The sequence below is a fragment of the Sus scrofa genome, chromosome 7 (assembly GCF_000003025.6).
Source record: "Sus scrofa isolate TJ Tabasco breed Duroc chromosome 7, Sscrofa11.1, whole genome shotgun sequence".
NCBI lineage: Eukaryota > Metazoa > Chordata > Mammalia > Artiodactyla > Suidae > Sus > Sus scrofa.
The window spans coordinates 112,354,658-112,370,077 of record NC_010449.5 but is presented as its reverse complement, the minus strand read 5'-3'; the positions used below and the strand labels follow the sequence as shown (position 1 = coordinate 112,370,077).

The 15,420-nt window shown below is 43.8% G+C and overlaps 1 protein-coding gene across 5 annotated transcripts in view; it reads left to right on the top strand.

Annotated features, from left to right (window-relative positions):
- Positions 1-15,420, top strand: part of TTC7B (tetratricopeptide repeat domain 7B) — a 248,963-nt gene that overhangs the window by 149,046 nt on the left and 84,497 nt on the right. For all 5 annotated transcript variants that reach the window (XM_021099609.1, XM_021099608.1, XM_021099606.1 and 2 more), the window contains exons 14-15: positions 5,295-5,367; positions 8,173-8,333. In XM_021099609.1, coding sequence (XP_020955268.1) covers positions 5,295-5,367; positions 8,173-8,333 — 234 coding nt within the window. The remainder of the gene's footprint in view (positions 1-5,294; positions 5,368-8,172; positions 8,334-15,420) is intronic.

The window sequence follows — 15,420 nt, the reverse complement described above, 5'->3', positions numbered from 1 at the left end:
CTTTCTGGTACCTGCCCCCCCCGACCCTGCCCTCCCTTTATGCTCATCGCAGGCATAAGCGGTCACCAACACGAATCATTGCCTGAAAGCACAGCCCTGCAATGTCCAGTCTCGGATTGGTATTGATCCTGTCACCCTAAATACGTCTGAGTTACATTGAATTCTTGGAATCATACTAGAAACTTAGTTACTGATCCAAAAATGTCACGAGGTCCCCTCAGGACCTAGTAGCCACTGTTAGATTTCTATCTCAGAATGAGGGCTGCCTGCAGATTTGTCACAGCGTCTGTGGGCCTTTTCTCACGAAACCACGATCGTTTGGTTTCGGTTAGCCTGAGCCACTTTCGTCTCTTTTTCTTTCACTTCCCAGCAGGCTTGCCGATGGCTCCGTCACGTTGCCAGTCCCAGACTGGTTAGTGACAGAAAGTACCAACTGACATCTGCAAACAGATCTCCTTTCTCTGTGCTCAGTTTTTGTTGATGCTCTCCATCACGGAGTGTGGAAAGCATTTCCATTTCAAATGATTTGGAGTTTTAAATTTTCCAGTCCTAGTTTGTAAAACCCACACACGGATGCCTAAGAAAGTGGTCATTACATCTGTTTCACTTTTCTTAAATCAGCACATCTTACTGGCTCTCTAAAAACAGCCAGAGTGGTGGTCTGCCTTGAGCCGCAGAATGCATAACTTCCCCTTACATAACAGCTGTTCCATTGGCCTGAATTTCTTTTCGTTTCTCTTTTGCTTTGTTTTTCATTCAAAGGGATTTTTAAAAAATATTAGTTCGTGTGGAATAAAGGGTAATGAAATCCTACTGACCTATGTGATTATATTGGGGAAGGCTCACTAAATTATTATTTATACAAAATGAAGTATATTTTTCAAAGGAATAAAAACATTTGTTTCAAGTACACTTTAGCTAGAACTACCCTGTGCCCTGTAGACCTCACAAAAAAATCTGTCAGGGAAAGATTTTAAGTGAACAGGAATGATTTCTATTGCTTCTTAAATGTAAATGGATATGTAAAACTCACTTGGACCAGACATACTTTTTTTTTTTCCTACGTATTTTAAATCTTCTCACAATTCTGTTAATACTCTTGTTTGGCAATTTTTGTTTAAAAAGAAAACAGTGTAACTCACATAGGGGTGGAACTGCAGATGTAGCGTGTGAAACTTAACTCTTAATTATGACTGGAGTCAGAATTCGGAAAGGTTTGCTCTCTCCTGGATTCAGAAAGGTGATTTTTGAAGACATTCCAGTTGTATGATTGCATCTTAATAATGAGACTCTTGGCTGTTCTACACTCATAAGCTCAGCCCAAGAGGCTGAGCCCATTGGTTTGTCCTGTACAGAAGTATAGAGAAGAAAAACATAGTATTGTGTGCAAAGCTTTCTAAGATTCTGGCTTGATCTGAGTGGTGGCTCCTGGGGTCTCTGACACCCTACAGAGAAAAGCAAGGCTGGAAACAGGCGAGCATGTCTCGGTGACTTGCCCCCAAAATGCAGGAATCTGGCTGCTCCATGAAGGAGAGGTGGCATAGTGTCACTGGGGTTTGTTGCTCAGTGTGGTAGAGGGGACACAATCTTACACTCTTAGTTATTTTCCTCTCCCACTCCCAGCTCAAGTTCAAGTTTGAATGTGGTTGCGTTTTTTGGGTCTGCAGTGACCGGCCATCCCAGTGTGTTGGGAACTGAGCAATTTCCCAGAATATGGGACTTTCAAGGCAAAACCCAGAAAAACACTGGGCAAACCAGGACAGTGGGTCATCCTATGTGTAACTAATGGGAAGTTCCTGAGTAATAGTTTTCAGCAGGTTTGCTCGAATCCCACGTCCACTGTAAACAGGACTGAGGATGACGTCAAGGAAAATTAATTAAATAAGGCAGCAGAGGGATATGGTGGAGAGACCAGGCCTCAGATTTTCACTTCTGGCTTCACCTCTTTTGCTGGATGTTCTCGAACAAGATGCTTACTAGAAGCTGCTTCATGAATTGTGGTTGTTAGTGTTACAATATTCATGTCTTGTGGGCCAGGTTCAAAACTGATCAGCTTTCTCCGTACTTTCTTCATCTCTAGAGGATGTTGGAGTCTAGGAAAAGGATGAAGTGGACCTTAAGGCATTCTAAGTTTTTGCCAAGTGGTCTGGGAGGCCTGTCCCATGCTCTCCAACAGCAGCCTGGCATGCCTCTCTCAGGGTACTGCCCCCACTGCGCTGTAATGATCACTTTGGGTCTCCCCTCTCCATAGCATTGTGGGAAGCTGCTCAAGGAAAGGTACCTGTATGATTCATCTCCAGGCTCCCTAAAGGCTGGCACAGGGCCTGGCATCACAGTAGGTGCTGCATGATGTGGATGAATGGATGGATGAGTGGTTAGGTGGGTGGACAGATGAGTGGATGGGTGGATGGGTGGATGGATGGATGGATGGATGGCCTCAGTGGTCCAGTAGCCTAACAGTTCTTTCTTTCCCTATGGAAGACAAGTGGAATGAATGGATATGAAGGTGCTTTGACAAGGGGAGCCCTTTGCAAGCATCCCTGTGGTGACCTGTTTAGGTCTCTGGGTTTCTCTTTCCAGCCTCACCAGGTGCTCACAGCCTGGGAATGGGATTTATGGGGCTGCTCTAAATCCAGGTGCAGAGTCCAGCAGGCTTGCACGTTCCCAGATTGCTAATGTCCTTCCTCTCACCTGCATTGCTTGGTGATTTCTGTCGAGCGAGTTTGCTGTGGGCGTGCAGACATGGTTTGGTCGCAGGAGGGCTCATGGCTGAAGTTGTCCTGCACAGCTGCAGCAAGTTCTTCCGCCTACCGGAGGTGACCACCTTGCACTTTTTCCGGTTTTCTCGAGCGGCTCTGTGTTTCCTTTTTTCCTTCAGAGGCTAAAGTGGCCCGTTCAACTTATTAGCCAAATTATTGAAATAAGATTTTTTTAAAATGTGTGTGTTCACTTGGGCCTCTGTGGTAATAATATTCATTATTGGCCAAGTTGACACTTCTCCAGATGTTGTCCTAAGGCACGCCCGTAATGCCAGGATTTCTAGCCCTTCTATTTGTTTCTCAGTGCTGTGGCTCACAGTTAAAATCATTTGAAGAAGTTAAGGTAGGGCCTTTGGTCAGAGCTATTCTTATCCACACCCTGAGTTCAGCAGACCATGCCAGCTTTTTACTTGGTTGGGGTTCGGCAGAGATAGCTACGATTTGATTGAACGTCACTTATTAAAAAAAAAAGAAGAAAGAAATCTAAATTGTGCCGAGAAAATTATAGCTCTGTGAAATTCTTTTTGAGGGCTGTAGAAAGCTGGTCTTGAAGATGAGATAAAGTAAATAATGCTAAATAATTCAAAGTTTCTTCATAATTCATTTTGTATTCATTTCCCCTGAATAATTGGGAGAGACAGAAACCATGACATCCCAATCTCGTTTTTTCTGAACACCAAAGAAGGAGGTTCTTTGATGTATGAATTCATGGAAAAACCAATGCCTGTCAAGCAATAAAAACTGGAGTGTGAGCTGGCCTCCAGTAGAAATGAGACATGTCAAAGGGCAGCACGGCAAATCCCCAGCCCGGGCCCCTTGGACAAAAGTAAGAAGAGTCCCAAGGCTGTCTTGAGGCAAGATACTAGTGAAGATTCCCCAGGGATGGGAGTTGAGGTGCTTTGCCCTGAAGATTAATAAAAGGAGGAGTTCCCATCGTGGCACAGCAGAAACGAATCCGACTAGGAGCCATGAGGTTACTACAGGTTCGATCCCTGGCCTCGCTCAGTGGGTTAAGGATCTGGCGTTGCTGTGAGCCATGGTGTCAGTCGCAGACGTGGCTTGGATCTGATGTTGCTGTGGCTGTGGTGTAGGCCGGCAGCTATAGCTCCGATTGGACCTCTAGCTTGGGAACCTCCATATGCTGTGGGTGGGGCCCTAAAAAGACCAAAAAAAAAAAGAAAAAAGATTAATAAAAGGACAGAGGGCCGCCCCACGCCCCCCTTTCCCCCAGTCCCACACACGAGCTGCCACATTTGCCCAAACAGCTTCCTCAGATTCATTGGACTTGACCTATTTTCTGGATTGCAAACACCCAGAAGACTTTTTAGCCCTTTTCCCTACAGCAGACAGGCAGTCCCACCAAAAAGGCCTTATTATTGCAGAAATAATAAGGTTGCCACAGTGGACTCCGGAACGACTTGGCTTTCTTTCTCCTCTGGAATTTGCTCTCTGCTGGTGGAAGATCCTCCCTTAATCACAGAATGTGGGCCAAACAGCCTGAAGGTTTGTTCACTATCTGGGCCCCTCTGTTTATAACTAGTCTGCTCCATGGTGCCTTTGAAAGAAAGTAAAAGTTGGTTTTTCTCCTCCCACCAGACTGTTAAACATGGAATTCTGTCTCGTACACAGTCACATTTTGTGTTGCTTGTGGTAAAATACAATTGATTTCCACATAAAAGCAAGAATGACATGTTTGCAGTCGAGTAGGAGGCCAGTATAGCCTCTTCCCATCAGTGTCAAAAGCCAGTTAATAGACTGAGTCTAGCGTCTGGCCACAGAGTCTTACATCTCACAAGTGCCTAAACTACATGCATCAACTGCATGGAACTTAGGAGAAGCTTCAAACGACTGAATGAGGGGCCTTCATTTTTCCCTCTAGTTCATCAAAAACCCAAACCTCATTTTACAAGCAAAGCCGGGCCTTTGATTTTCATATGGTTGCTCTGAAATCCAAACATTTGGATGAAGTAGCATTAAGACCAAGCCAAAACTTAACCAAAGCAGCCATCGCCTTGCCAATTACACTTAGGGCCTCCCCGTGTCCCAGCATGACACGTGGGCCTCTCCTTCTCAGCCCGAGGGAGGCATCAGTTGGGGAGGTCAGACCTCAGGGCCTGTGGATTCTTCAGCCCCCAGCTCCTTCTCAAAGCCAAGGTTCACTGGCTGCATTTCAGATGCTCGATAAAACACAGAAACATGCCCCCGTGTTGTCCCAGGTACACTGGTAAGGGACCTGCATTTCATTTCTTAGTGGATAAAGGAGAAGCATTTCGATGGAAAAATAAATAGTTAAATTAAATATGTGGCTTTGGTATAGAAATGCAAATGCGGGAGTTCCCTGGTGGCACAACAGGTTAAGGATCCAGCATTGTCACTGCCGTGGCACGGGTTCAAGCCCTGGCCTGGCAACTCTTGCATGCCGCAGGGCGTGGCCAAAACATTTTTTAAAAAATAAAAATGTAAATGTGAAGAGTCGTTTGACAGGGTAAAAAAAAAGCCTCTCTCACATACTAATAGTTGTAAATACTTTTTCAGGGCCCACAGCCTGTCACCTACAGATCACCAAGCAGCTTTCTACCTGGCTCTGCAGCTGGCCATCTCCCGACAGGTCAGTTCTCCAGCATCCCCTACACTTGGTGCCCGTTCTGTTTGTTTTTTTTATTTTTTTCCATTATAGCTGGTTTACAGTGTGCTGTCAATTTTCTACTGTACAGCATGGTGACCCAGTTACACATACATGTATAGATGCTTTTTTCTCACATTCTCATGCTCTATCATAAGGGACATGCAGGGCATAGCTGGTCTTCTTTCATTCCCCTGAGGCTGGCCTGAGCCAGAGACTCTTCTCAGAGGACACCGACTCCTCACAGCAAAGACCCTGGTGCTTTGGTCAGTTGGAGCATCAGCTGTGAAGACACAGGCATGCCAGGCTCTGCTTTTGGTGGTTAAATCCGCTATCTGGCGGGCCCAACCTGGGGATGCAGCACGCGGCGTACACCTTGAACCTGAGAGTCATCAGAGAGCCTCAGTCCCAGAGCCTAGGGCTCAGCTGCATGGTGGGGACTTAGTCACTGGTGGGGCCTGGTGGTCATGAAGGTATCAGTGATTGACAGGAAGATGGCAGCGGGTATAGACAAAAGATACCAGTTTCTTTCAAATATGTAGACGCTATGAACCATTACACACGGTGGCTCCTCGAAATAGGAGACTCCACAGAGTTCTCGCTGGAGGGGCAAGCTTTGCCGGCCTTCATGGTCCCAACAGCAGCTTCCAGAAGCTGCCTTCGCCATTCTCATGCCCTCCCGCCCCCTCCCAGCTGTTCTGGAGATGCTGGCCGCATGCCTGCCTGCTCACCAGGTGCACGACACGGGTGGTAACCCCAGCACATTCCTGAGTGCTGACTGCAGGGTGAATCAAAGGCCAGTTCCCCAGACATGCCAGTCCCCTGGCAGGCCTGGGCTGGGTGTGTGCCTCTCACTTCCCAGAGGCCTGGGAATGGTGCTGAGACGTGGCTCCTATTGGTGACCTGGGGACTGAAGAAACCAAGACAGCTCTTCTGGAGAAGTCCTCTCACCTGGAATCGTGTGGCACACGGCTGGGCTAATCACAAGCTGCTGCAGCAATAGCTGCAGGCAGGGGACAACCCCCCCCCAAATCCGGTCTCTCATCATCACCTCCAGGAAGCCCCCTTTCTGCAGCAGCCTGTTCCTGTCCTTCCTCCTGCCCAGCTCTCTTGTTCCGTGTCTTTCTCACTAGACTCCAGGTTGCATGAGGGCAGGAAGCCACATCTGTCCTCCTCATGGCTCTGCTCTGGCAGCTGGACCACTGCCTGACGTGTGATAGGCGCTGATACTTGTTGAATGAAGGAACCCGTGTTGAATTCACGTCGGGGCTTCAAGGCCGCCCAGCCCCGAAGGGCATCATCTTGAACCTCGTATCAGTTTTTCCCTGATTACACGGGTCATTCCCAAAAGTGGATATTATGAGTGTCCCTGCCTTTGGACCCTCCCAGAGTACCAGGCTGCGTGCTGGTCACACAGCAGCCTGTCCCCCTGGGGAGAGGAGAAGTAGATGGAGCCTTGTGGGTACAGCAGCAGCCTTCATGGGCACGCAGCATGACACCAGGCAGGGTGGCCAGGTGGCCGGGCGGCCGCCTTATCCTTGGAGCCAGTGCCATTTCACCAGGAGGAGAGGATGGGAGAGGAATCGGAGGGAGGGCCCCTGGCTCAGCCACTCAGGGGGTGATCTTGCTCAAGTCACTTCACCTCTGGACTTCGGGTCCCCACCCCCACCGCATGAAATGACTGGTGGGGCCCTCTGTGAGAGCTGAGATTCTACAGCTCAAAACCAGAAGGCCTCTCTAAACCAGCATTTTTAACAGACCGTCATCAAAAAATGGAATTTCTGAGAGGAATACGAATGGATTTGGGACACAGAAGTCACGGCTTCCTACGAAGGAGTGAGGTTACCGAGGGTTTGGGAAGAAGCCCAGCGTCGAAAGGGGTTCCGGCACAGGGCCCAGAGTTGGAGGGGAGACAGGAGGGAGTCCCTGGGCGATTTTGTAGGAACGCCTCAGCCTTGAAAGGGTTTCAAAACCCAGCTTCAGGTCCTCATTCTCCCCAGGTACTGTTAAACCTGCCCAGAATCTCAGGTGTTCAAATATCCATGATGTACGTGTTTGATCAACCCTTGTGCTTGGGTGATTTTGAAGAAATCCGCTGTTGGATTTTAGACGTTAAGGTTGTACGTTTTCCTCCTCAAATTTGGATACATCTGCTTTGTATGTGGCATTGCAATTTGTTTCTTGGATGGAGATATTTTGGATTGGAGTTTGGAAAGGTGTGGGGTTTTTGTTTGCCTGTTTGCATATTTCCTTGATGTCTAATGGAGATCCAGGACAAAGACGCTTGAAAAGACTCACTTGGAAAGCTCTGTCTAAGGTTTTGACACTTATTAATAAGTATCGTCAGCAATACTTAAAAAAAGAGAGAGAGAGAGAAAACAGTTCAGCTAAGACTGTTTAACTTCGCTAAAAACTTCTGGCAATTTGTTATGTGTCTCCATTTAGAATGAAGTTATCTCGGGCATAATGAAAAGTAAATCAGTTTTGTGGAAAGAGAGAAACCGTTTGTTTAGGGAGAAACAAGGGATTTGGTATGGGCTGTTCTCCTGGGAAACAAGAGTCTCTTGTGTCACTTCATTCGTCACACTGTCACTTGAAGGAGGCCTCTGTTTCCACATCTGTGGTTCACATCTCGGGACTGTCAGAAAGACAGCTTCACATGCGGCAGAAAGGGAAGCAGCTCCTGATAGTGACAGAGCGTCAGGTGCTCAAGTGGTGGCTTCGTGTGTGTGTGTGTGTGTGTGTGTGTGTGTGTGCGTAACAAGTCTTTTCGGTTTTGTTTTAAACCAGATACCCGAGGCTCTGGGATACGTCCGCCAAGCCCTTCAACTTCAAGGCGACGATGCCAACTCCCTGCACCTCCTTGCCCTCCTGCTCTCAGCACAGAAGCATTACCATGACGCCCTGAACATCATTGACATGGCCCTGAGTGAATACCCAGAAAACTTTATGTAAGTCTTGTCCCGTAGATGGAAGGTGTTACATTTACTTCTTTCCCGTGCCTTCTCTTCAGCCTGTCTAAGCCCTTCACGGGACACCCCAGCGGCAAACAGTACAGAATTCCCCTCCCTCTTGCTTTCTCGTGATGTTTAGACACGAACGTCATCTGTCAGGTCAACCTTCCTAAACTGAAATTCTCTCCGTTCTTCCCCCATGTATACCTTTGGGGCACACCCGATGATTTTAAATGGATTATGGTGAACATTTTTATATTGATAGGCATTTTAAAAGGTTCATGAGAAAAAAATACAGCTGCACAGCAAAGTGTGATTTCATAGAATTGTTGCCCAGAGGGAGACTCTTAAGAATTTTTAAATGAGCTGTTTTAAATTCAATTTAAAGGAACATATTAATATACGTGGAGGTGGCAGAAGCTGTATGGAGCAAACTCCAAAGACTGAAATTTGGGAAACGTTGCTTTACAGCTTCTTTGCCCTACGTTGCCAAGGACGCTCATTAGTTCCAGGTGATTAGTATATTTTAGGCAACTTTGACAAGGATACCTGACCTCTCTGTATCTTCGTTTTATTCTCTAAGAAGTGGAATTCCTTCAGTCCGTCAACAGTGTCTGCAAGTAATCCAAGAGTTGTCCTTACAAACTGCCATGTGATGGAATTGTCTGCTTATCTCCACCTCTTCCCTCTGAATCCCTGAATCCAGGCCCGCTGGTTAGGCTCTGTTGAGAAGGACATTGTCTTTTGGGCGACACGGTTCCCATTTTATCCTCAGTGGAGTAGCTTAGTAACCAGCGGCCAGAAACAGTAAACAGTCGCGCAGGCTGGCAGGTTCTAATTGTCTAAGTGGCAGGGTCAGCAGTGGGCGGGGGCCGGGGGAGAAGGGAAGGCTGGCTCTCTTCACTTTCAGAAATAATGCAGTCGCAAATTTGAAGTGGATCGGCCTTGGCTTTATTTCTCTGCCTCATCACCTCACTGTGGTTTTAATCAGTGTGTTTCAGCAGCTCCCCTTGGAAAATTGGTTCACACATTTCCATTACAAACATTGCTTTGTCTTCAAGTGAAAAGGGCACTTCTCCTGTCCCCGTCGAGAAAATTCTCATTATAATCCAGGAAACCTCTGACTAGAGAGTTCTTTTGTAGGTTCAGCTATTTATGCAGAGTGAATTAAAGAGCTTTGCTGCAGTGTTTCACTTCTTGCCGATCTCAAACCTGCTCTTTTGCACACCGAGTACATTTCTGGATTTTATCCAAAGCTGTCTAGTCCGTGGAACCTTAGAGGGTGCAAGCACTTAAAAAAATACCCAGGCCTTTACCCATCAGTCGTAAAGCACAGCCTGATGCAATTGCATTCGGTGTCTCTCACCAACATTTATAAATTAGCCGTCCCTCCCCAGCACCTTCCTTAGCTGTGAGACATTAGACTCCAGTGTGTGGCTCCTGCAAAGACAGCCTGGGGTGTCATCCGAGAGGAGGCTTATTAAACTAATAGCCACACCGCACAGTAAGCAGTAAACAGTGGTGGCTAATATGGTAATGCCTCCAAGTGACAGCAGCTGACAGCCTTTTCAAGTAGTAGAACTAAGGAACAGCAGTAGAGATATTTGAGGAATGCAAGCCTGTTATTTTAATGTTAAGCTGTAAGCTCAAAAAAGCCAAGCATATGGCAGCAGGGCTGAGAGCAGTGGATGACTTGTTTGCTTTTTAAATATTTGTATTTTTTCCTTTGTGATGGGAAACTTCTTCCCAAGAACCCTTTATTAAAAGTTGGGGCCAGATGTATTCAGTGGATCCCATGGTTTTTTTTTTTTTTTTTTTTTTTTTTTCTTTCCCCCCAACCTAGGTCAAACATTTCAACACCAACCTAAACAAGATGACGTGGGCACTTGTCCCAACTGCCATGTAGCATTATCTGTTTGTTTGTGACAAGCCTGTCTCCAGCAGAGGAAGCCTGGGATGGCCTCGTGTTTCTCGAGTCTGAGTGGCCATTAACCTCCCACGGGCTGCGTCTGTGGTAGGTGGCTCGTCAGCCTCTGCTGGATGGAGGTGAGAGCCCGTCCCACTGTGAGGGTCAGGCCTGCCCAACTGTTGAACGGAGAGCTCACTTAACCGGCCTCCGAGCCTGATGCAGAGAAGTACAGAATTTTTTGGTCCCTGTTAAGTTTATTCAAGATACTTAACCACCAACTTATCTCATGGCGACAGTAAGGATGGGTAAACACTGGCTAGACCAGCTGCTCCTCCAAGGGCGTTCAGCTGTCCTCGCAAGCACTTTGAAGGCATTTGTGCGTGGTTCTCCATGGTAGAGAGGAATTCATATTTTATCACTACTGCTAATACAGTGTCTTCAAATGTGATGTTTTAGAATGCTTTAAAATTTTAAAATGTTGAGTAGAAGCAAAATACTATTTATTAAATCTATATAAGATAATAATATAGGAGTTCCTGTTGTAGCTCAGCAGTAATGAACCTGACTGGTATCCATGATCCCTGGCCCCAGTCAGTGAGTTAAGGATCCAGCCGTTGCCCTGAGCTGTGGTGTAGGTCGCAGATGCAGCTCGGATCCCGTGTTACTGCGGCTGTAGCTCTGACTCCACCCCTAGCCTGGGAACTTCCACATGTTGCAGGTGGGGCCCTTAAAAAAAAAAAAAAAAAAAGATAATAATACAACTAACAGGAGTTCCTGCTGTGGTGCAGTGGGTTAATGATCCAGCTCCTCTCTGTGGCGTTGCCTGTTCGATCCCTGGCCCAGCACAGAGGGTTAAGGATCTGGTGTTGCCGCAGCTGTGGCGGAGCTAACAGATGTAGCCTGGATTCTGTACCCTGGTCCAGGAACTTCCAAATGCCTTGGGTACAGTCAAAAAAGGGAAATAATAGGAGTTCCCGTTGTGGCTCAGCAGAAACGAATCCAACTGGGAACCATGAGGTCATGGGTTAGATCCCTGGCCTCACTCAGTGGGTTAAGGTTCTGGCATTGCTGTGGCTGCGGTGTAGGTCGGCAGCAACAGCTCTGATTAGACCCCTAGCGTGGGAACCTCCTTCATTTTTAGGGCTGCAAGTGCGGCCCTAAAAAGCAAATAAAATAAAATAGGAAAAAAAAGGGAAATAGTAATAATGATAATAACATAACTAACATAAGCAAGCCTACTTCTTCCTTTAAGGAAATGACTGCTGTTGCCTGTGAATTTCCTGTGCACTCCGCTATCCTGTCCCCCTACCTCTAGCTTCACAGGCTAACCACCATCCTGCTTTCTCTTGTGTTTCTGTACCGTATGTGTTGATACTCCTAAATAGTAAACATTTCTAGTTTTGATTATTTTCAAAAAATTTTTCATGGAATCGTGCTGGATATATCCTTGCACGACTCGCTTTCAACGCTTAGCAGTATTTTCCTGAGGGTCATCCTTCTTGCAAACAGCAGCAATTTCTGCGTTTATGCTGATGAATGGTATTTATATAAATATAAACTTAACTTTCTGGGCTGCCGTAAGTGGATATGTGGGTTGTTTTCTGCTCTTGTGACCGACGCTGCTGTAAACGTTCTTGCACAATTCTCCCGGTGCCCACGTGCAAGCGTTTCGTCAGGTAGACACCTAGGAGTGAAATTGTTGGCTCGTAGGATGCATGTATCTTCAGTTTTACCAGATAATTCCAAGCCATTTTCCAAAGCGGTTGTGCCAGTTTATATCCCCAGCAGCAGCACCGGGGACCCACGTGGCTCCCAACACCAGCTCTTGTTGGTTGCTGGTTCACGTATCACATTGGAGTTTCAGTTGCATGGCCTTCATGATTCATGAGGTTGTTTCTTGGTCCCTTAGGCATTCCCTTTTATGAAGCACATCTGGAAATCCTTTTCTTTTCTAATTGGGTTTTTCTTTCTCGTACTAATTTGTAAGATTTCTTTACATATTATGGTGAAAAATGCTTTTGTTGATTCTATATATTGTAAAAATCTTCTTCCAATCTGTGTCTTATCTTCACTTTCTCCTAAGGATATCTTTTCACGAAGAGATGTTCTTAATTTTAAAGTATAGAGGAATTCATCAATCGTATCCATGGCTAGTACCTCTGTGTCTAGTTTAAGAAACTTTTCCTAGGTTATCTTCCTTCTAAAGTCCTCTCGTGTTCTCGTTCATCTCTGAAGTCCATGCGAAATTGATTGTTTTATGTATGTGTGGTGTAAGGGATCCAGTGTGATGTTTTTCTCATGTGGACACCCGGTTGTTCCCGCATCATGTATTGAAAAGGTTCCTTTCCCTGTTTCTCCTGAGGGCCCCTTCGATCTGAAAGTGAAGAGCCATCTGTTTGAGGGGCTGTTTCTGAGCTTTCCCCTGGGTTGCTTTGGTCAGGGGGCCCGTCTCTGTGCGATTGCCACTCTGTCATCTTTCTTACAACTTTATTAACTTGCTCCTCACGGATGTCCTGGCTGTTCTCAGACCTTTGGCTTTCATATAAATTTTCAAATTAGTTTTTCAAGTTACACACACACACACGCAAAAAAAAATCTGTTGAGAGTTTGATTGGAATTACATTGAATCTAATAGCTTATTTTGGGGACAATTAGATATTTATGATATCTATGGCCATTGTATCTCAATTATTTAAGCCATTATATCTCTAATCTCATCTACGGCCATATCTCTAATTATTGAGGCCTTTTAAAAAATACTTAAACATTTTTTATTAAAGTATAGTTGATTTACAATGTGTCAATTTTAAAAAATACTTTTTAAATGAAGTTTCATAGTTTCCTTCTTAAAGATTTTGCTGCTATTTACTATATTTATCACTAGTTACCTGAAAAAAATTCTATGCTTTTCTTGTTTTTGTTTGTTGGTTTGTTTTGTTTTTGTTTTTTTGGTTTTTGGGTTTTTTTGCTTTTCTTTTTTTTTAGGGCCACACCCATGGCATATGGAGGTTCCCAGGCTAGGGGTCAAATTGGAGCTACAGCTGCCGGCCTATGCCACAGCCATAGCAACACAGGATCTGAGCCATGTCTGTGGCCTACACCACAGCTCACGGCAACACCAGATCCTTAACCCACTGAGTAAGGCCAGGGATCGAACCCGCAACCTCATGGTTCCTAGTTGGATTTGTTTCCGCTGTGCCAGGACGGGAACTCCCTATGCTTTTCTTTTAAACCTCTTCTTAAAAGAATTTCCTTCTTCCCAAGAAGGCTTGCTGAGAAGGTTTTTTTAAAAATCAAGAATTGATATTGAATTTTATCAAATGCTTTTTCCATGTTTATTGAGGTAATTGTATGATTTTACTCATTTAATCTGTGAATGCTATTTGATATTTTTAAATGTTAAATTAACCTTGCCTTCTTGGAATAACCCCAACTTGATCATGATCTGTTAACTTTTTAATGGATTCAGTTTACTAATTTTTTAAAGAACATTTACGTTTATGTTCATGTGTGAAATAGCTTGTAATTTTCCTTTCTCATTATATCCTTGTCAGGTTTTGGCATCGAGATTAGCCCAGCCTCATAAAATGAGTTGGAGTAGTTCTTTTTTCTGTGTTTTGGAATCTTTGTGTAAGATTGGACTTATTTTTTCCTAGCATAATAAATTTTGGTAGAATTTGCCTGTAGAGCCATTTGGGGCTGGTCTTTTTTCCATGGAAGGGCTTCTGATGCTTTTTATTTTTTATTTTTATTTTTTATTAAAGTATAGTTGATTTACAATGTTGTGCCAGTTCTGATGCTTTTTGAAAATGATTATAGGATATTCAGGTTTCCTACTTCTTATTTGATTAAGCTAGTTTAATATGCCATATATATATTTTAAGAATTTGTCCATTTAATCTAAATTCTAAATTTTATTGGTATACAGTTGTTTATAATGTTTTTAAATTATTTATTGTCTTACAGCATCTGTGGTCAAGTCTTTTTTATTCCTAATACTCTTTAAGTGACTTCTTTTTTCTTCCTTGAACAGTCTTGCCAGAAACCTGTCTGAAACATGGATCTTTTCAATGAAACAGTATCTTCTTTTATCATCTCAAATATATAGTTTCTTTCTCTTTTATAAATTTCTGCCCCTATTCCTATGATTTCTTTTCTTCTGTTTTCTTGGAGTTTATTCTCTTTTGTTTTAGTTGGTTTTCCTTTTTAATATTTTAAATTGGCTGTTTAATTCATTAGTTTTTTGCCTTTCTTATTTTCTGACCTAAGCATTTAAGGTAAACTATTCTACTAAATATTGCTTTAGCTATAAACCACAAGTTTTAATATGTGAAAAATTTTTTATTCTTTTTATGCATTCATTATTTTAGAATTGTGTTTTATAATTATAATTGTCAAATATGTGGAGTTTTTTTACTTATCTTTTGTCAGTGGGCTTTTTAACTTCACTGAAATTTGACATTTGTTGTGGCTTGCTTTGTGGCCCTGCATGTGGTCACTTCTTATAAATATTTCCTGTGTGCTTAAAAAGAATCTTTTCTGCATTTGGGGGGTAAACTTTTATATATTTCATTAGGTTAGGCTATCAACTATGCTTTTCAGATCTTCTTTACTCATTAATAGTTTTTGTTATTGAGCAGAGGTATGTTGAAATCTACTGCCAGGATGGTTGATCATTCTGTTTTACCACATAGTTATAGCAATTTTTGCTTTATGTATTTTAAAACTGTGCTATTCGGTATATTTAAATTCAGAATTGCTATGTCTTCCTGGTAAATGCAACCTTTTATCAATATGTAAGAAGTTGCATAATTTATTTTACCTGAAAGTCTATCTTGCATAATGTAAACATACATCCACATACAAATATCCACATGTATGTGTACATATACATATATATACACACACAATGTGTGTGTGTGTGTGTGTGTGGGTGTGTGTGTTTGGAATATTTTATTCCATTCTCTTACTTTGAACTTTTTATATTCTAACGTGTTGGTTGTACTCTTGTACTCATTATGTATATAGCTGTTTGTTGTTGTTTTTTAACCCCGGCTGACAGTCTTATCTGGAACACATTTTTCCTTTACTAATTTGGAAAAGAAACATTCTATTTTGGTTGTTGTTGTTTAGTGATTACCCTAGAAATTTTAGTGAGGGTCTATTGCTGACAAA